This window comes from Diabrotica undecimpunctata, chromosome 1, assembly GCF_040954645.1.
Source record: "Diabrotica undecimpunctata isolate CICGRU chromosome 1, icDiaUnde3, whole genome shotgun sequence".
NCBI classification, from domain to species: Eukaryota; Metazoa; Arthropoda; class Insecta; order Coleoptera; family Chrysomelidae; genus Diabrotica; species Diabrotica undecimpunctata.
The window spans coordinates 28,591,360-28,613,302 of NC_092803.1; the positions used below are offsets into that span (position 1 = coordinate 28,591,360).

At 34.3% G+C, this 21,943-nt stretch overlaps 1 protein-coding gene across 9 annotated transcripts in view; it reads left to right on the forward strand.

Moving 5' to 3' along the window:
• The window catches only part of Fmr1 (synaptic functional regulator FMR1), a 60,061-nt gene that overhangs the window by 11,489 nt on the left and 26,629 nt on the right, over window positions 1-21,943 (forward strand). For 6 of the 9 annotated variants that reach the window (XM_072539986.1, XM_072540020.1, XM_072540002.1 and 3 more), the window contains exons 5-9: window positions 620-783; window positions 885-1,133; window positions 10,484-10,778; window positions 15,311-15,454; window positions 16,990-17,218. In XM_072539986.1, the coding sequence (XP_072396087.1) occupies window positions 620-783; window positions 885-1,133; window positions 10,484-10,778; window positions 15,311-15,454; window positions 16,990-17,218 (1,081 nt within the window). The remainder of the gene's footprint in view (window positions 1-619; window positions 784-884; window positions 1,134-10,483; window positions 10,779-15,310; window positions 15,455-16,989; window positions 17,219-21,943) is intronic. The other 3 variants (XM_072539994.1, XM_072540011.1, XM_072540027.1) reach the window with 3 other exon arrangements.

Here is a 21,943-nt window from a genome sequence, read left to right on the forward strand (position 1 = left end):
ATTTTGATACTGATATTATGTGGCACGCTTTAACAGGTGCAGGCGCAGGCTTATAATTTTCTAACTGGAGTCTATATATAACAAGTTACGATATGCACTGAAGATAAATAATTTATTGGTTTATAATTCGGTCAAGAGCAGAGCAAAACATCGACCCTCGTATGAAAAATATTTTGAGGACATTGACTTATCAAGCTAATTGCACGAAATTCAAAGATTTAACTTTCAATCGGTTCGGTATTGTAACGAAGGTAGACATTCTTCACCAGACACCCAGAAGGTAGACATCAGTCTTCCGGTAATTGGCAAGTATTTTAGGTCTTATTAAAAAATGTAGTAAGCAACTATATGATTTTGTTTTTCTTGAGTTTAATATCTCTGCTAGTATGTCATCTAATCACGGCAGTTTTTAGATTTTTTGCTAACTATATAGCTGTTTATCTTAAGAAAGTTACTGTAGGACCTGCCAAAGGTTGTTGGAATGATTATTATGATTCCTTGTTCGTTAAAGATATTTCCAATACAATTACAAAATACAATATTTTTTTCTTGTAAGAATAAAAACAAAATGAGTGATGCAACCCACAGATTTGTCTTATATATGTTATTTACATTTTAGATGATGAAGGGCGACTTCTATGTCCTTGAGTACATGGGTTGGGAAACAACGTACACAGAAATAGTTAGTGTGGACCGTCTTAGAGCTAAAAACAACAATCCTCCAATTGATAAAAATATGTTCCACAAATTTGAAATCGAAGTTCCTGAAGATGTTCGTGAATAGTAAGTATTTTTTATAACTCAACTTTTGTTTTTAATTTCATAACATTCTGTTGCAAGCAATGTCAAAATGCCGATTCTGATCGTGTAAACTAACAGAGCAGTTTATCTTCTAGTGCCAAGATAGACAGTGCTCATAAAGAGTTTCAAAAAGCAATATATGCAGGAATCATAACCTATAATGCTGAAAAGGGAGTTTTGAACGTAGTGTCTAGGTGCGAGACAAGCAGTAAGTTGGCGTCGATGCTGCAAGACATGCATTTCAGAAGCCTCTCACAAAAAGTGCTCTTATTAAAACGTACAGAAGAAGCTGCCCGTCAACTGGAGAGTACCAAATTGGCGACAATAGGAGGGTAAGTAAAATCAAAGAGTTTCAGTTTCCGTGAACGTTAGTTTATGTTTAAAATATAGGTAATGGGCTGTCGTTTCAGATTCAGATCCTATTTCGGCCAATAAAGAAAAATTATAAAAACACTGATTTTCTTTTTTCAGGCCAAACAAATTCACACATCAACGAGCTTTTTATTCAGGACGAGCCAGCAGGTGAGAATGTGAGGATGCATGTCGTATTTTTTAAATATTTTTGTTTTTGTGGGTAGAAAGTACTCTGGCTCGTCCTGTCACTTGTCGTTTATGTATTTAACAGGTGTAAAGTGTGAGAGCATGGATGTAGAAAATGAAGTGCACGTTTTTGAAAGTAGCAATATTTGTACCCTCTCACATGTGTGGAAAAATTAGTTAGTATATATAAAATAAGGTAAAAATTCGTGAAATTTAAATATAAAATAATAGGAAAAACATGATAAAAGGCATATAAATTTCCTGTCTCCGTTTAATTAAATTTAAATCCTGTTATTCTGCAAATAAATGCTGTGCACAAACAAGAAAGATTTAAGTACATACTTTTCGGAATAATTGAGGAGCAGACTTTCATATCGCACTTTGTTCATTTTTAATTCATTTTTTCAAAAAAAAAAAAAAATTATTAATGGACAAAACGTAATTTGGTTGTCTTTAAATGATTCTAGTTTGATTAAAATGATTCCTAAATGATTAAAATAAAAATATGAACTGAAAATCCATTTCTGCGTGTTTGGAATGCAATATAGTAAAAAAAAATCGTATGACATGGATGTCGTCCTCCAGAAGACAGAAACATTCTTCTCCATCTTTACATTCATTGCAGGTCTGGTCTTTTAAATTGTATTTTCTCTAAACTGCTCTTTCAAAATTGGATCTAACCAAGTTAACTCTGGACCTAATTCCCATTCTTTGTCTGATAAACTAGCTAAAAATTTTGATAAGCTATCCAGTTTTTTCTTCTTAACAGCATGCTTCATTGGCAATTCCGGCATTACTATGTTACTTAGTTTTTTTGTGGTTGAATTAAACTTGAAAACTTTTTAGACGAGTCATCATTTCTATACATATGTTTTATACACTCTGTTTTATACAAGATTTTTCTTTCCCCAGCAGTTTGTTTGCCTCGAGTTATGATTATTCTTGTGGCTCCACTGATACCTATAACTTTTTTGACTGAAGGTGATGTATGTTTTATGTCATAGAAAGTCCAATCAGAGCCTAGCTTGCCCTTTCTTAGAATAGATTTCATAATATTTGTCTGGTGACTTTATAAAAGCATGGGCACGTAAGTCTAGCTCAACTTGACCAAAAACTCGATCAGCTGGCATAAACGAATGGCCACGAACGGGAAACGTCATCGTAATTGTTTTAATAATATTTGGGGCAACATTTAAAAGCCATGCTGAGTGCATGTACCATGTGGGATTTTTTATTCTGATCCCCACATCTTGTCCGAAAACAATCTTAGATGTTTAATATCTGGGTCAAAATCAGTCTTTTTTAGAAAGTCAGTCAACGCGGAACTTATTTCTACCACACCTGTTCCTGCTTCATGTTCAAAAACAGGAGTTTTTGTTAAAATATGCATAAAAAGACAGTTGTTGAGCATAGAATGCTTCCGTAATAGGCGCTTGTAGGGGTTTGTGGACCTGTTGCAGATCAAAGCAATGTGCCACGCTATCAGCAGATTCCTCCTTTATTGATTTAAATAAACGCGTCTTGTGAATAGTTAAATCCTTAGTTTTTCTTGTTTCTCTATTTGTATCACCCACAACATGCTGACCTCCACTCATTTTAATATTATTATTGTAATCAGAAACAACTTACTAAGCACTAATAATATCATATACTGTTGATTCCTACAATGCCTGATATCAAAATAAAGTCGTTACATGGTAAAAAGGCATTGCAAGCAAAATAGCGCTATTTGTTTGTCTCTCGCTACTGGACAAAATGCGTTTTGTTTGTCTAGGTGGTTTTTGAAGCCAAAAATATACGTGAAATATTACGTTTAGCATATTTAGGCGTATGTAAATTCATAAATGATGTTTTGACGAATCCAACGTCACCTCCAAGTCAGAAAGTGAAAATATGGACAAAGTGCGATTTGAAAGTCTGCTCCTCAATTACAAACATGTTATCTACTATTTTTCATGGGAATTAACCACAATTTTAATTGAAGATACGTTTATTTTAACATTTCGATTTTCACTTCGGAAATCATTCTCAAATATTCATTATTAAGTAACAGATTAAACAGTTAAGGGATACAGTGTGATGCAATACTGCGATTATGATACGTTTATAGTGATAATTGAAACATTTAAATAAGCAGTTATTTAAAAACTATTTTAGGTATCTCATCACTTTTTTTTTCACTTTTTTTTTCACTTTTTTTCAGAATTTCTGTTAAAATTTCATCCAGACATCTCTTCTGAATTTTGATTTGAAGACGCAGCGAATTGTTTTTGGAAGGCTAAAGATTGGTCTAAAACTTTTCGGTAGAGTTTGTTATTTGTGTTTTGTACTTTCTGGTTTTCCTTGTTGATTTTGGTTGTTATAATTTTCTTCTGTTCTAGTTTCGGTTTGATGTATGTATTTTAGATTTTGGTTTTTCTCAATAACTTATTTCACATGCTCTTTTTGGTTTCAGTGTGTACATATAACAAAGTTCTTCCAATTCTGTGGGGTTTATTTATTCTGTCTCAAAAGCTCTTTTGCTGTTTTAGCATGTTCTGTGATGTAACCCTTATCAGATTTTTATTTTCTGTTATGGGTTGCTACATCTGAGCAGCAGTTCTTTTGTTATGACTTCCAATTTCTTTCAAGTCAATTTGTTCCAGATTTAACCTTTCAGTCCTTTTTAAGTTGCTTTTTTTTGACAAAACTCTTACTGCGTTATACTGCGTAATACATAACATAATGTAGTAGGGCGGTCCGATAAGTACTTAGCCTACAAAAGAAAAACGAAAATTTTGGAAAAGTGGCGATTTATTTCTTAACATAGTCTACTTTTAGCTCGATACACTTGACCCAGCGGTGCTCCAACTTCTTTAACCCGTCTGAAAAATACGTTTACTAAGGTTCTCCAAAGTAGGTTTCCATGGCGGCGATGACCTCCTGTTACGACTTAAATTTCTACCCGACGAGTGCCTTTTTTAAATTTGGAAACAAAAAGAAGTCACACGGGGCCAAATCTGAAGAATATGGTTGATGGGGCTACAGTTCGTAGCCCAATTTGACCAATTTGGCTGAGACGATGGCGGAGGTGTCGACCAGTACGTTGTCATGGTAAAAGCCTACTATTTTCGCCAAATAGGGCCGTTTTCTGCAATTTTGCGTCGAACCAGCCCAATAATTCGGCACAGTAGAGCTCTATGCCCGTTTTGCCATTCTCCAGGTAGTCTACGCAGTCACCCCTTGTGAATACCAGAAAATGGTGGCCATCACCTTTCCGGCCGAAAGGACAGTCTTCGCCTCCTCGGAGCACGTCCGTCGGGGGCCGATACGGTTTCGACTGATTCTTTGGCCCTGGTGTATACCAATAAATTCATGTTTCGTCAGTGGTTACGAAACGACGTAGAAACTCCTTCGGATTACGCTTAAATGACGTCAAACACTTCTCCGAAGTTGTCTTACGGTTAAGCTTGTTGTCCAGTGTGAGCAAACGCGACAATCATCGCGCCGACAGCGCTCTCATGCCCCAAGTTTTAGGCAGAATATGACATACTCAGTCTTTGGAGACGCCTACTGTCTCAGCTACCTCACGTACCTTCAGTCAGCAGTCTGCCAATATGATATCGTGGATGTTTGTCACGTTATCCTTCGTGGTAGCTGATTTCGGGGCAACTGGGCGTAGCTCATCAAAAACCGACGTGCGACCACGTTGAAACTCATTAAACCAATTTTTGAGGGTTGCCATCCAAGGAGAAGACTTCCCGTACAGAGCACCCAAGCGCTTTTTGATTTCGCTGCGGGATTTCCTTTGCAGAAACAAGAATCGAATCACTGAAATTGCTCTTTATCCATTTTTCTAAAATCCGCGGACACGCCCGCTTTTACACGCGGTTGAAACAACTACGTGTCCGATTCGGCCGAAATTTGGACATTAGTCGTCTACGAGAATGTATTACACGATAGTAGATTTCTCTTTGAGATAGTCTTGCCATCGGGCGGTGAGGCTAACTGTCGGACCGCCTACTTAATACAAAAAATACCCTCTTCAGATATAGATCCATTATATAGTTTGAATATTTACAACATCCATCCAATTAACTGTGTTTTTCTCCAAAACTGTTCAAAATTAGACCACAGAGTTAGGCAATATGTAATTAAGGAAGATTTAAAAAAGTATCATTCCAGATGTCGATATATATTGACGGATGCATAAAAGAGCAACAAGTAGGTTGCGCTATATTTGATTCACATAATAACTTTAAAAATCTTTTAAATTAAATGAAAAATGTACAATATATACTGCCAATACATATTAATACAGCAATATTAGAAGCTCTCTTATGTAAAAGAAGTCCAGTGAAGAAATAAGAAGACAAACAAAAGTTACTGATGTAATCCAAAAGATTGTCATGTTAAAATGGAACTGAGCAGGACACGTAGGTAGAATGGAAGACAACCAGTGAATGAAATCAACTGGCAGACTTCAAACCAGATGGACTGATGACATCAAGCGAAGGACTGGTCACGAATAGATGCAAAAAACAACAAACAGAAAAGAATGGATACACCTAAGGGAGGCTTACATCCGACGATGCATGGAACAGTTGCTGATGATGATGTCTAATCGACCCCTGAACGTCAAATTGTATCCCTGTCTAATATCTCAAATTATATTGTATATATGATATAAAATTAAAAGAAAAATAAATAAAAATTCCAAAACTAAAAAAAAAGAAAAAAAAAAAATAAAACAACACTACAAAAGAAAACAGTCAAAAATAGGATGAATACGCAGGGTGTTTCAAAAAAAGTTAACACTGTCTCTAGGATAGAAAAAAATGAAAAATAATTGGGGCATGCTTAGTAAAACATTTTTGTAGCACCATCCGTTTAAATATAAAGGACGTTGAGGAAAAAAAATGTTACACTTTTTTACGATTTTGCCGAAACTACTGGCAACATTCTAATGAAATTTTATACGAATATGTTTTGGAAGTTGATACATCCCATGAATTTGTTTTTATATCTGACTCTCATAGAGGGCGCTAGTTACAATGTTCGTATATATATTTACGGATTCTACAGTATTCACTGCCTTTCCTCGCTCAACCGTTTCCATCTCTCTCTGTTCCATTCTCCATCGTTTAGGCCTCTATTACTCATGGCGTCGTCTACTTCGTTCCTCCAGGATTTTCGGGGTCGTCCTCTTTTCCTCCTTCCTATGTGACTCCATTCGATTATTCTCTTTATCCATCTGCTGTCGCTAGTTATTCTTACATGTCCATACCACTTTAGTCTTTTTTGTTACATATATGTTAGTATGTCTGTTTCTATTGATGTTCTTTGCTTTATTTCGTCATTACTTCTCCTATCCATTCTTTTTACTCTGCAGCATTTTCGCAGGCATTCCATCTCTGTTGCTACTATCTTACTACTGTTTTTCTTGTTTATGATCCAATTTTCAGCCCCATATGTCATAATACTTCGCACTAATGTTTTATAAATCTGCGTTTTTGTCTTCATATTCAGGTGTCTATCCCACCATACTGAGTTAAGTTGTCGGATTGTTGTTCTTGTTTGTCCTAATCTTTGTGTAATTTCTTCCTCTGTTGTTGCCTTTTTTGTGATTATAAAACCCAGGTATTTGAATTTATCCTTTCCTTTGTTACGTTGTCATCAATCTGTAGATCTTCTGTCTTCTTCACTTGTAGATAGGTACTCTGTTTTTGCGAGGTTAATATCTAGGCCAGCCTTGGTATATTCTTCTTGTAGTTTCTTCATCATGTAGCTGAGGTCGTCTTGGTCTTGTGCAATCACTACTTGATCGTCTGCAAAGCTTAACGTATATAGGTATTCGTTCCGTACCGGTACTCCCATGCCCTCGCATTTTCTTTTCCATGTAGTCAAGGCTTTCTCTTAAGTATATTTTGAATAGGGTTGGAGATGTGGAACAACCCTGCAGGAACCCTTTTGTTGTGGTGAAATCTCCTATGATTCTTGTTCCCATTTAGATGGACACTTTATTTTCTTTATACAGAGCTTTTGTAGCTTCTGAGTTCCGTCTGTATTTCAATTTATACATTGCCTCCCATAGTTCTGACCTTGATACAGAGTCATACGCCTTTCTCAGGTCCACAAATGCCAAGTGTATATCTCTATTTTTTGCTTTTTTTCTTTTCCAACAGTTGTTCCAGTGTGTATATGTGGTAAATGCATGATCTTCCTGCCGTGAAGCCTGCCTGATCCTCACCGATTTTGACTTTTATCACTTGCTCTATCTTTTCTCGCAGTATCTTCCCATATAATCTTCCTATTGATGATATTACGCTTATTCCTTTGTAGTTTTCGCATCGTTTTCTATCTCCTTTCTTAAATATATGTCATATATGCCTCCGTCCATTCCTTTGGGAGCTGTTCTCCATTTATGGCTTTCTGAAATATCCATTGTATCATCCGGTGTAATTTTTTTGATCCGTATTTTATAAGCTCAGGTGAGATGCCTCCAGGTCCCGGTGCTTTCTTATTTTTGATTGCTTTTATGGCCGTTCTCATTTCCCTATCTGTTATTTCTATTTCTTGTTGTGGGAATCTGATTCGTCTTCGCCTGTTTTCTTTTCCAATGAAGTATGTTCTTTGTTCTGTTAATAGTTCCTTGTAGTAGTCCTTCCATTCTTTGTCCTGTATATTTCCCAATTTAATTTTTTCTTTTGAGTTTTGTTTCAATCCTCTCAGTACTTTCCATGACTCCGAAGTTCTTGTACCTCCTATATATGTTTCAATATTTAAGCAGATTCTTTCCCATTCTTCATTCTTTTGCTGTGTTATTTGTTTTTTCACTTCTCTATATTCTTTATAAACTTCATCGTTTGTAGTAAGCCATTTTCTGTATAGTTGCTTTTTTTCTTCAATTATTCTTTTTGTTGGCTCATTTATTTCATAATAGTGCTGTTTATTTGTTAGATGTTCTTTCTCTCCAAGGGCTTCGAATGCTGCTTGTTTTATACTCGCCTACAAGGTTCGTACTAAGTACTATTCAACATAATTTTTTTATGGGTAGAATTATTAATCGAAATTCCAAGTGAACTTTTTAAACATCATACAATTTTACACCAAAAAGGTACTCTTGATAAAACTAGATACTGTGTACTGTTTTCGGAATATTTTGATTTGAAAGTTATGAAGTAATAACTGGGTGCTGGTATAAAGTAATGATCATCATCATCAGTTGGCGCTACAGCCCTTCGTGAGCCTTGGTCTGCTTCAAAACATTCTTCCATCCTTCCCTATCCAGTGTCTGTCTTCTCCAGGCCCTCACTACAATCTCCCTCAGATCTTCCTGTACATCGTCCAGATATCTGAGTTTAGGTCGCCCCCTTCTTCTTCTTCCGACCGGCCTGTTTAGCATAGTTATTTTAGTGGGATCACTCTCATCCATCCGCATAACGTGGCCCACCCACCTTAGGCGGTTTATTTTGATGGTCTTCACAATATCTGCATCACCAAAAAGTCTATAGAGTTCAAAGTTATATCGCCTTCTCCACAGACCCTGTTGGTTTACTCTGCCATATATGGTCCTCAATACTTTTCTTTCAAAGACTCGCAGTAACTCTTCATCTCGGGTCGCCATTGCCCATGTTTCCGATCCTTATGTGAGCACTGGGCGTATTATTGTTTTATAAAGTTTGCACTTTGTTGCTATTGACATACTTCTCGCTCTTAGTTGAGGGCCCAGGTCAAAATAACAGCGGTTAGCCACACATATTCTTTTTTTTTTATTTCGTTGGATGTGTTCTTTTTGTAGTCTACCAGTGATCCTAAGTAGCAGAATTCTTCTACCATTTCTATCGTTATAAAGTAATGATAAAGTTGTTAATAAAAAAAAAATCATAAGAAAATTAAAGACTAAGAACATAAAATAAAATTCAATTAGAGTAAGTGTTCAAAATATCCTCCGTTTTCACGAATACAAAATTATATCCTCTTTTCTAAAGAATCTAATAATCTTCTAAACGGTTGAGGAGGCCAATGAATCGGAGCTTCTGTACCTCTACCAATCCATCGATTCGAAAAATGGTTATTCAACCAATTACGACACCTTCTATCAAAGTGCGGTGGAGCTCCATCGTGAATCAGAATAAAGATCTTCGCTCGTTTAGCGATGCGATAACTTTTAATATCTCGAATAAATGATTGTTTAAAAAATCAAGGTACATATCACCATTTAAATTTCCAGGTAGAATATGATCTACCAGAGTTTATTTTATTTGGTCTCACATTCCCAGTTTCTGGACGTCGTTCAATGGCTCTAAATGTTTTTTTACTTGGTAAGTTTCTTCTAGGAAACTTTTCTGCATAACGCGGAAAAACTTCATTAGAGTTTTCTAAACATTCGCCTACGGCTAATAACATGTCGGTGTATTCAACATTTGAGTACATTTTAATTAACAATACCTAATTTCACAAATAAGAAGGTTTCAAAAATATAAGAGTACCTTTTTGGTGTAAAATTGTTTGATGTTTAAGTTCACTTGGAATTTTGATTAATGATTCTATCCTTAAAAAAAGTTATGTTGAATAATACTTGGTACGAACCTTGTAACTAGCGTCCTCTATGAGAGTTAGATGTAAAAACAAATTCATGGGATGTATCAGCTTCCAAAACATATTCGTATAAAATTTCATTACAATGTTGCCAGTAGTTTCGGCAAAATCATAAAAAATTGTAACCTTTTTTTCAACACCCTTTATCTTGGAAACGGGTGGCGTTTTTTTTACTAACTTTAACATTTTTTACTAAGCAAACCCCAATATTTTCCAGTTTTTTATCTATCCTAGAGATGGTGTTGCCTTTTTTTGAAACACCCTGTATAATAAAAAAAAAAACAATTATAATATATTTGTAAAATTAGAGCAGAATTCGACATAAAAAATACAAAATAATTATATAGGTAAGGGTTATTTATGGCGAATGGACATTGACTCCAAAGCCAATATAATGCTCAAACACACACACATATTTGACAAAACTATTAGCAAATATATTTAGGTTTTATAGTCAGTAAATTTCTTCGGTTATGGCAGGTCATGTAACTGTTTGGCAAATATGTTTCTATTTCAAATACTACCACAAATATGACATAACTAACATGATGATTTGCTTCAGGTATTCAGATGAGTTCATCGTTAGGGAAGATTTAATGGGTTTGGCAATCGGAGCGCACGGTGCTAACATTCAACAAGCTAGAAAAGTAGATGGAATTACCAATATCGAATTAGAGGAGAATTCTTGCACGTTTAAAATTTATGGTGAGACTGATGAGGCTGTGAAAAAGGCGCGATCCATGTTAGAATATAGCGAAGAATCTCTCCAAGTTCCCAGGGCGTTGGTTGGCAAAGTTATAGGCAAGAATGGCAGGATCATCCAAGAAATTGTCGACAAAAGCGGGGTGGTAAATATAGTATTGAATTTTTTTATTAAAATTTAGAATAGTGAGGATCTCTTTTCACTTAACGAATCGAAATTAGTCAAAATCAATGCAAGTTAAGGTGAATCTGCCCTCGCCTCAGTTATGGATCCTTACCAAACATCAAAGTCTAAATATTAACTAGTAGCATTGATGGATCGTTTCCAATGTAATTAGTTTTCGGTATAACAAGATTACTATTATATGCCGTTGATTTATGTGTATGTATGTATATCGTTAACATGCCTTTTCGACCCATTGCTGGATGAATGATTTTCTGTTCTTAGTTATCAGATTCCAATCTCTGATTCCCATCTCTCTGATATCTTCCATCACTACATACCTCCATTTCTTTCTTGGGCTTCCTCTTTTTTCTTGCACTCGGGTACTTTCCAACCAATATTCTTGACTTGTCTATTACCGTGTATTCTTTATAGATGTCTGAGCCATTCTAGTCTACGTTTTTTCACTACTATTGTTCACTTGTTCTAGGATTCACCATTATCCCTCTACTACGTTTCCAACATACATTCTGCAAAGTGCGAATTCTTTCCCATGCTTCCAATCTGTTTTATGGTTTTGTTCATAGTCCATGTCTCGGCAGCGTATGGCATTGTGGGTTTAATTATAGTTTTGTTTACTCTTATTTTTGTATTACGAGATATATTTTTGGCCTTAATTATGTTGTTCGTGGCTTCAGCACATCTGTTGCTCTTATTCTTACTTGTCTGGGGTCAATAGGGTCCACCTCAGTCTTTTTGTTAAACTTACCAGTTCTTTTCCATTTCTTGCAATGGGAACCACATCATCGGCGTATGCTAAGCATTGGTGCTCTTTGTAGAAAAGAGACCTATTTATCCCACTAACCTTTACAGTTTTTTCTAAAACTATGTTGAATAGCAAGGTAGACAATGTGTCTCCTTGGCGAACTCGCATTCTTCTAAGACTGTATCATTGCATTTCACAGCACAAATGGTTTTTCTAATTTTAACCAATCTCACTATTTTTCCTGGGACTTCGAATTTTTTCCGGGTTTCTATTAATTTGTTTCTGTCTAGTGTTTGAAAATTTGATCAGCAACGGATCAAAAATTTGATCAATTAGTGATGTTTCCTTGCGAAATTCTCCTTGATTTTCTGCTCCACACATATTTTTAGTCGTTTTTTTATTATTATGGCGAGCTCTTTGTATATTACTTCTAACAAGGATATTCCGCTGTTCGTATTTACACATTCAGTTCCATTTCCCTTTTTGTGTATCGGCATTATAATGGACTTTTTCCAGTCTTTGGGCATTTGTTCAGCGTCCCACACTTTTACTATTAATTCACGAAGTTGGTTTTGTAAAGACTCTTCTCCATATTTTAAGTTTTCTGCCACAATACCGCTCTCCCTGGGGCTTTTTTGTTTTTTTCATATCTCTTATTATTTCTTCAATTTCTTCTCTTGTGGGATTTGGTATTTTGTCTACCATCCTCCAATACCAAAAACTTCAAGTTGAAGTTTTAAGAATCTGTTGTATTAGCAATATCGGTAGAGGATTTGCATAATTAAAAGTGCCAAATTTTTCATTTCTAGTAATGCCTAATATCTTTGAAAAAACACATTTGTGTTAAAAACATACCAATATGCAGAAAATGATAGAAAAGAAATATGGTATCAGAATCAGCTTCACCTTTATTTGGATTGATTTTATTTGTCAGTTTGAAGGGATCTTAACCTAATTTTTAAAGATGAAGCAAAAATAGCTAAGCCTATTAATTTATTGTTATCAGTACAAATCTTTATGAAGCCATTAGTGGCTGTATATAGAGCATAGCTATTTTCATTTCATAACTTAATTTATTAGTATAAAAGCCCCATTTTTTATTGGTAAAATTATTTCTCATTAGGCAATTTTTCATTAATGATTTTCATGGATCCACCAGTGGTACATGGTGCATTTAGTCTGCTAAGAAAATGCACTACTTTTTTTTATTTATTTTTTCATTCATTTTTCTTTTTGGCTCTTGTTAACACGTTTGTCAATTGTTTTATCGCTTTTGAAAAGTAATTTACTTCCACAAAATAGTGTGAAGTTTCAGTTCATTGCACAAAGGCATCATTCGAGCAATTTTTAAAGTTTGATAACAGGAAGTACTGACCAACATCAGTTAATGTAAGTTTGCTTGTGCAACGGTGGCCTTATAAGCGACAGCATTTTCTTGATGGAAGACTTGGTTTTTATTGACAAACGATGGTGTTTTCCTCAAAGCAACATCGAAACTGTTCATTAGAGCTGCATAGTTTAGTTATTGTTGGACCTTTCTGCAGGTCTTTCGCCTCCCAAAAAATAGTCGTTGTAATCTTTCCGGTCGATCGGGTGCAAAAATGGACCAATGTTTCATTAGCAATCACATATGTATCATCGAAAACTTATCGAAATTAAGACACGCTCAGTTTTTGGTCGAACTTGAACAAACGCGTGCTTCATTGCCCGGTGAGCTTTTTTATATCCAAATTTATAAGTATTAAATCATATATTTCGTGCATATATGAAATGCCAGCACTAAGGTACATGAAGGTACTACATGCAAAAAGCACTCAATTCTTGTGGAGAGATTGGTGGTGGATAAGAAATTTAGATGCTACAGTTTCCAGGAGGAAGGAACCAGAAAGAAAAATTTAACCTGTTAAAAAAAGAAAGCTGAATAAAAGTTGGATGCCACTTTGTTTTCAATTAAAATTAACAAAAAAATCCTAGAACAAAAGAAAAAAGAATTAATCTTAAATCAGAAAGAAGTTGTTACCTCAACTATATATGCCTAAGTATATAGATATAAACAAATTTAAAATACCAACCTTGTTGACAGTCTAATTCTATAAAATTATCTGTTCCTAAATATGTATCTTCAACATATTCATATAGTATGTCCACCGATAAGGTACTCAACGTCTAGTGTCTACTAACGTCTTTATCATCAGTTACCCCTCATATAGCTTTTAGAACTTTCAATTAACTGTATAAATTTTCTACGTGAAATCTTTGATTTTTTTTTTCAATCATTACCACTCAAATTTAAAATTTGTGAAAGTACATTACAAAAAAATAGTTTTTTGTACATTAAAACCTATACACATCATCATCAGTTGGCGCTACAGGCCTTCGTGAGCCTTGGCCTGCTTCAAAACATTCTTCCATCCTTCCCTATCGAGTGTCTGTCTTCTCCAGCCCCTCACTCCAATCTCCCTCAGACCTTCCTGTACATCGTCCAGATATCTGAGTTTAGGTCGCCCCCTTCTTCTTCTTCCGACCGGCCTGTTTAGCATAGTTATTTTAGTGGGATGACTCTCATCCATCCGCATAACGTGGCCCACCCACCTTAGGCGGTTTATTTTGATGGTCTTCACAATATCTCCATCACCAAAAAGTTTATAGAGTTCAAAGTTATATCGCCTTCTCCACAGACCCTGTTCGTTTACTCCGCCATATATGGTCCTCAATACTTTTCTTTCAAAGACTCGCAGTAACTCTTCATCTCGGGTCGTCATTGCCCATGTTTCCGATCCGTATGTGAGCACTGGGCGTATTATTGTTTTATAAAGTTTGCACTTTGTTGCTATTGACATACTTAAAACCTATACACATATTACTTAGAAATGTTAATTATTATTAAAAAAATAAAAACGGTTCGATTAACGATAGAAAATAATGTTCTGAATCTTGCTTAGTCTATGCATTTGATAATAGTCTTGTCACACACCTAGGCAAAGTTGAAACTCATAGTATTAGATGTTTACAGGTTCTCGATTCCACACACCAAATTAAAGAAAAAGACTGGATGCATTGGATATACAAACAACGGACGCTGGAACATGTCACTTAGCTATGGCATCAAATCTGCACTCAAATGACAGAAAAACTTTTTTCTATCAATTTGAACAAACCTTAGCCAATATTACTTATGTTAGTTAAAGTATGGGATAGAGGGGGGGAGGGGGAGATTAATGTATTTATGAATGTAAAGGTGAAATTAGTATAAAATAATATAAGCAGTAATTGCTTTCTGGTACAAGGTCTATAAAAATAAACAATTTAACAATAGCCCTGTACCCTGAATGTAAGTATAGCTTATATTATTTTATATTAATTTTACTTTTACATTCATTAAATAAATTAAAAAATCTCCCCCCTCCATTTTTTAACTAACATAAGTGATATTGGCACATTTTGTACCATACCTGATGTAAGGTTTGTTTAAATTGGTAGAATTACAATATGTAATTTTTTCAGCATTCTAAAGATCGTACTTTACCGGTTACCTGATGATGACCAGAAAACTGTAGTGGTCGGAACAGGTCGTCGCTTACTAACTAAATACATTGTGTGTAAGCCTGTCATTTATTTCTACTACCTAGTTTTTACTTACTTTTACAGTGGAGTTACCAAAAAGGGTCTTGCTGATTATTGATCTTTTAAAATCTATGGTATTCATATACATACATACTACCATAAGTATAGTGAATTATTATATAATAATGTTTTAGGTGCGGGTTAAAATTGAAGGTGACAATGAGCCACAACCGACCATTCCACGTGAGGAAGGGCAGGTACCTTTTGTTTTCGTTGGAACTGTAGAAAGTATATCGAATGCGAAAGTACTTCTGCAGTATCATTTAGCACACCTAAAGGTAAGTTTGACAATCTGTTTCCCCTTTGATATTACATTTTCTCGAAACATGTATTATTTGTTGCGTAAACAGAAATCTATATTAATAAACATGAATCGCTGAAATGTTCATAACTTCAGAACAGCTGCACCAAATTAGATAATTCTTCCAAAGAGTTGGAAATATGACAAAATATTATAAAATAAGATAGTAAGATAAAATAAATTAAAATAGAACGCTCCAATTGACAATTAACATGTGAGTGTTTATGCAGTAAGATCAAAGTGCAATTGTGTTTTTCCGAAGCAGTCGTTATGACATTGGAAATGGTAAAGTCGCTATTGAGAAGTCGACTGGATTCATCACAGTACTCACAGATTTCTGTTACTTCATAGACTCGGAAGAGGAGCTTATTGAACTTTTGACACATAATCTAAGGTAGAACGAAGTTCTCCAGGTCAGCTAGGTCAGCCAGGTCAGCTACGACAATGAATAATAATTTGTTTTCAGCAATCATCCACTGCAATTGTACCAATCATTCTTATTAAGGCTGTTTTATCGGTGCACCAAAACCTAGGGACAGTGTTTTCTCTGTTATTTACTGACAAAATGTCTCGAAATTTGGACACGTTATTCAAAATTATGTTGCCTTTAAACTGATGGTTTTACTTTTTTTATTTTTTTGAAACTTCTGTTGAAAAATTGGAATATACTGTTTAACGTTCTATTATAACCAAACTATTTACGCCCATCACTCGAAAGAGTTTTTTTTTCTGTAATCGTTGATTTTTGTTTCACCTTTCTGTGTCCAGTAATAGTCGAGAAAAGCGTGTTCCAATTTTAAAGAAAATTGCTAAGAAATACTGAAATCTAATAGTGAAACGTGTTACTCATCATTAGGCTTAGTTTCATCGTTATCGCCTTCGTGACGTCAAATCTCATGAACGTACGGTCAGTTATTTCGTGTTAAAACTAATTTGAATGGAGAATAATGTATTTGTTGTCATTAAACTACCCGTCGGCCGGCGGCACTGAGTAAAGATGGTCTCGCGTAAGCAGTGTAGAAAAGTAAGTGATACGCCCATTTCAAATCGCAGTGTACTTGAACTGCTAAAACAGCCTTAATATGCATGATTAACGATTTTCTGAATTTTTAAGAAGTTTTGGTGCATCTTAAGTAAATCTGCCCCTATTTCCTTCGTAAACAACTATTATGAGTGTCCTTTACTAACGTGAGATTTCAATTTTTGTCCCCCCAACAAATTGTTGTATGAAAAAAATATTTATATGTTTATCTGTAAACCAGTAACCAAATTTTGAAAAATTGTCCTGGACATTGTGTTGAAAAACAGTTAAAAAAAGAAAAACTCTAAGATACATTATATTAAAAAACAATGTTTTATGTTATTAGTTACATGCTCTGTAGTTCTCCTACTAATGTGTAACTTACGATGTAGAAATGTAGTGTAGTGTATAATAGATAATATACTACTACATAATTAAATTACCTAAATATACGCTGTTAGGTGAGTATGTTTAAACATGTTTTTTTTTAGGAAGTAGAGCAGCTTAGACAAGAAAAATTAGAAATCGATCAGCAACTGCGCAGTATCACTGGTTCAAGCTTAGGTTCAATGCAGAGCCTCTCTATGAGTCGCCGAAACGACCGAGGTTACAATTCAGACATGGACGGCAACAGTCGATCTGGCAGAGGCGGTTCCATGCGAGGCCGAGGCGGCCGAGGAAGAGGCGGTGGCAGAGGTGGCGGAGATAGATACAATTCTGGTAGTAATTCAATTTCAGATTATGTTAATAATGTGGATAAGCGCAAACATATCGGCAATACCAGAGGACGGGGCGGTACCGGTAGCGGAAGCCATACCGCTAACGGTCGACCGCCCCGCGGGGGCGGTATGAACCGCGACAGATCGCACAGAGTTGATGGCGAGAGCGTGGGGAACGACAGGGAACGAAAGTGATTTTCATTGAATGTCACATGGCCTATTCGGTCGACTTCCATTAAATCTGTTTTTTGTATCGGATGCTGACTCGGCTTTACGCATCACGTTGCTTTTGTATAGTTGTAATTTTCGTTTTGTTAGTTGTTCGGAGCAGTTTTTGTATATAGGATTTGAAAATTGATATCATTTGAATGGAAACACCTGTAAATAATTTACAATATTCAATATACATTGAATTTCTCGAACTTCCTATACCCATTGTGATATTTTAAATGTTTTCTAAAACATATTGAAGGTCTTGATGTAACAAAAAATATTTGACGTTTAACACAATCGCTATGCTTCTTTTACTTTGCTTCTTAAACAAGTAGTCTAGTTTGGTATTACCTAAGGACAAAAATGAAGCAAAATTGGTACACGAAACGGTCATAAAACTTGTATCTGTTACCGAGATAAAATGTTGATATAATAATATAGTCAATCTACTTTCCTAATACTTTGATAATAAAAATATCAAAGTTTTTTTGTGATTGAGAATATTTCAAATTACATAATGTTGATGTGATATGCAAACGGTCGTGAATTGAAATGCCGTGGACACTGTAGTGACCCTATGACGAACTAGGACAGCGTTTGAACTCATTTTATGCAATTATTATAGTAGTAGTGTACAAAAGTGAACACTACTACTATAATAGTACTACTGTACTAGTGATATTTTTATGTTTTCTCTTATGAACAAATAGAATGCCGAAAGAAATGCTAATCGTGAATTAATTAATTAACAATTATATTATATTTATACTAAAATACACATATTGATAGTAAAAGGCTAATCATATGTCAAATGCAAGTCCTCAAGTAGTGAATCATTTTGAGCTGATGTTCCAATTTTGCTTGTGGCTGGTTGCCAGAGATAATCGAAAAACCACTTGGTCACTAATAGTTGTAATTAATATTGTATATTAATTACAATGTAATATGTATTTCTTTACTATTGACTTTCGAATTCCATAATAAGGGAATTGTTTTAAGAAACATTCTTAAAATAGTAATTCAATGTCATTTACAATATGGCCCAGATATCTTCTTTCAATTTTTGATAATAGCCCACATATTAAATGTGTCTATTTTAGAAAGTTTGTAAGATTATTTCTGGAAATATCTCCTTATTAGGAATTGACTAGTAAATATTAAATGAATGCGATGCATATGCATTATCCTGACTTTAGTAGTTGTTTTCGATCATTTCTCAACTACCCACATGTAAAATTTGAGGATATACTGAAATTTATCCACTTACTAAGAAGTTTCATTAGACATATACCTTGAGTGACCACTGTGTTTATTTTACTATAACTATACAAAAATATTACATAATGGTAATATCATGTTACTAATGTGATCGTTTTCTTTTACATGTTACATCGTTCCCTTAGATTCCTCATGAGGACTATTGATAATCTTAATTTTTGTTACTCAACACCTTCAATATAAAAATATAATATAAGAAAGTTTCCATTCTATAGATTTTATTTTCATACTAAACGTGATGGTTCGTGAGAATTGACTGCTCTGTGCTCGATTACCAATAAATGAAATAAACGAAAATAGATGACATTTGACACGAAGAGATGTGTAAAGCCAGAAAACAATTTTCAAGTGACATTATAGACTGACCCGGCCGATGACAATTTTTTTCAACTCCAAATGAAACTCCCGTCGGCTTCTCATGTCAAACATGAGTCTTCGGCACCTTTAAAGATGTGGACTATTTGACTCTTTCAATCACCAACTCGTTATTGTTCTTCACAAAGTAACCGAATCTCATTCATTTTCGATCATAAAATAGAAAATACTGAAACATATTAGAGTGTTTAATAAATTTTGCCATTTGATGAAAAAAAACGCGTTTTATGTTCTGAAATACATTATCTTATTCAATACGTGAAGTGAGAATTCAGATGACGCATCAGGTGGGAACATCAACTCACAGGTATATAAATCATATTGTATGGTGCAAAAATCCGACATAACATTTAGTGACTTTCGCGTTGATTGTAAAAAAATATTTTTTCTTCTGTAAACCAGGTCTGTCCTCACGAATTTTTACATCCAACTGGTCCAAAAGGTTACTATGTATAATAATAATTTTGCTAGTTTGTAGGTAATAACGAGCAAAATTTCTTTTGCGTTCCAAAAAATGTATGCTAACATTTCTGGACTCTCGCTCTCTTTATAGCCGAAGTACCGAATTCACAACACTCATCTTGTTTTGATTCAGGATCATGGTGACATCTAGGTCTCATCCGTTATGATGAAACGTTGCATAAAATTATTTTTATCCCTTCTAAAACGCTTCACATGTTGCTGATCAATTGAACAATACTATTCTAATTGAAGGTGAAGAGTCCTTATACACTGTCTATATTCGTTCGTGAATTTGATGCTGAATCTTTTAAATTACAAAAAATGCTATGACCCCTTAACTTTGAACATCTTGTATATATACGAATGTGTTGACCGATGTACATGAAATTTCTCATTTACTTGTTTACCAAAAAGTACTACCTTCAAGAAAAATTAAAGGACGTATCTCATAGCGCCATCTTTTATCGAATGACAAAATGTATTGAACAATATAGAATGTTCCAATAAAAAAGTACTCTGTATTATGATAATTGTTATTGACAAATAACAAGTATCACGAATCACAGTCAACGTTTTCTAGAATGAAAAAAATGTGTTTAATAGAATTTCCTTTGAGATCGTTGCGTTTGCCATTTACTTTTGTTTGTGATTTCTCAATTTAAAAGAACATTTTAAATATTTGTTCGAGGACAAATGTTAAGTACTACCCAGTATCTAAAGCAAGTACCGACTAGTATGATAACTGTTACTTTTAGTTGAAAAATATCACAGAACAAGGAACTTCCATTAAAAAGTACTCTGTATTTGATGATAATTGTTATTGATGTACATACATAGAACAAGAGAAAAAATCACAGTTATCCTCAAAATTGTTGACGTTTTCTGTACTGTAAAAGTACTGCGTCTTGAAAAAGAAGCACATTCACATTTTTTTGTGATGTGTACATTAAAAAAACATATGTTCCAGTTAATTACCGACTAGTTTGGCAATTGTTACTAATATTTGACGAATATAAAAAGGGTACATTTGCCATTTGCAGTTTTCTGTGAAACCAATAAAAAGAACATTTGAAACATTTGTTCCAGGAATGGGAAGTAAGTTCCTAGCAGTAGAACAATTCTTGCTAATATTTGACGGATAGCACAGTACAGGGTAGCTTTTTTGATAATTTGAGAGTTGTTTATTGTAATAGACAAGGTGATTGATAGAGTTAAACAAAAATTTAAATTTTGTGCTCTTTAGCATATTAAAAACGTATGCTTATATTCGTATAAATGTCTGAATAAATTCATGATTGCTTTACCCCTGTCGTCCTTTAACGCAGGCATCAACTTTTGTTCTTTGTTGATATTATTTTTTTTTTAATCTGGTGGCAGATTGTCGATATATTGTATATATGTATTACTTTTGGCCTATCCATTATTATTTTCAGTGGCTTTTACAGTCAGGCGAGGCAGCTGTACTAAAAACTATTAGTACTGATATGAGGAAAGTAATTCGTTTGTTTTTTGTATTATTTAAAAATTGATAAAGATAAATAACGAACAATCTTAAATGGTAACCGAAATTAAGAATTGTTATTAAAAAAATCCTTTATAAAAGGAACTTTTATCTAAAAGAACCTTTTCGGGATAAATCACAGCACGTTTTCGGATTAAATATTTTATCTTCAGTGCTGTTACCTAAAATAAGTGTAACCACTTTAATTAAGAAAGAAGTGAAAACGTTTGACTAATGTTAAAGTCAACGTGGTTTAATAGTTACTAGGTTGGGGTCTACATGCTATAAAATTATTAGCAACCACGTAATCTAATAAGAATTAAATAACATGTAAAGGGTATCCATTTATTTACATTTGCAAGCTTGGTCAAAATTGAACTTTTCAAGTTGGTCTTAAATAATGTGGTCATACTTATTTTAGGTAGCAGTACTGAAGATGGAATATTTTTTTCTGAAAACTTTCATTTAATCCGAAAGAGTTGCTTTAAATAATTTTACCTTTTAAGTGCTTTTTAAGAAACATTTTTGTGATATATGGTGTACAGATTACTATAGGAAATTAAATTTTCCTTGTTGATTGAAATTAAGAATGTTACATTTTGAATGGAATTGGAAATTTCTATATAAATTTGTTATATAGTGTTATTATATTGCACATATAGTAAAATAAACAGGCGTCACATAAGATTAAGGTATGTGTCAAATAAAAGCGATCAATCTAGATGTGTTCTCCAATTTTGCCAGTCAGCGGTTCACAGGTAATCGAAAAAAAAAACACTTAGGCCACGAACCTAAAAAAGACATTTTTATTCAATTAATATTTACTTGCCAATTCAATGATTGCAATTATTAGCTAGTTTTTTAGAAAATGAAAATTTTTTCAATGGGATAAATTTA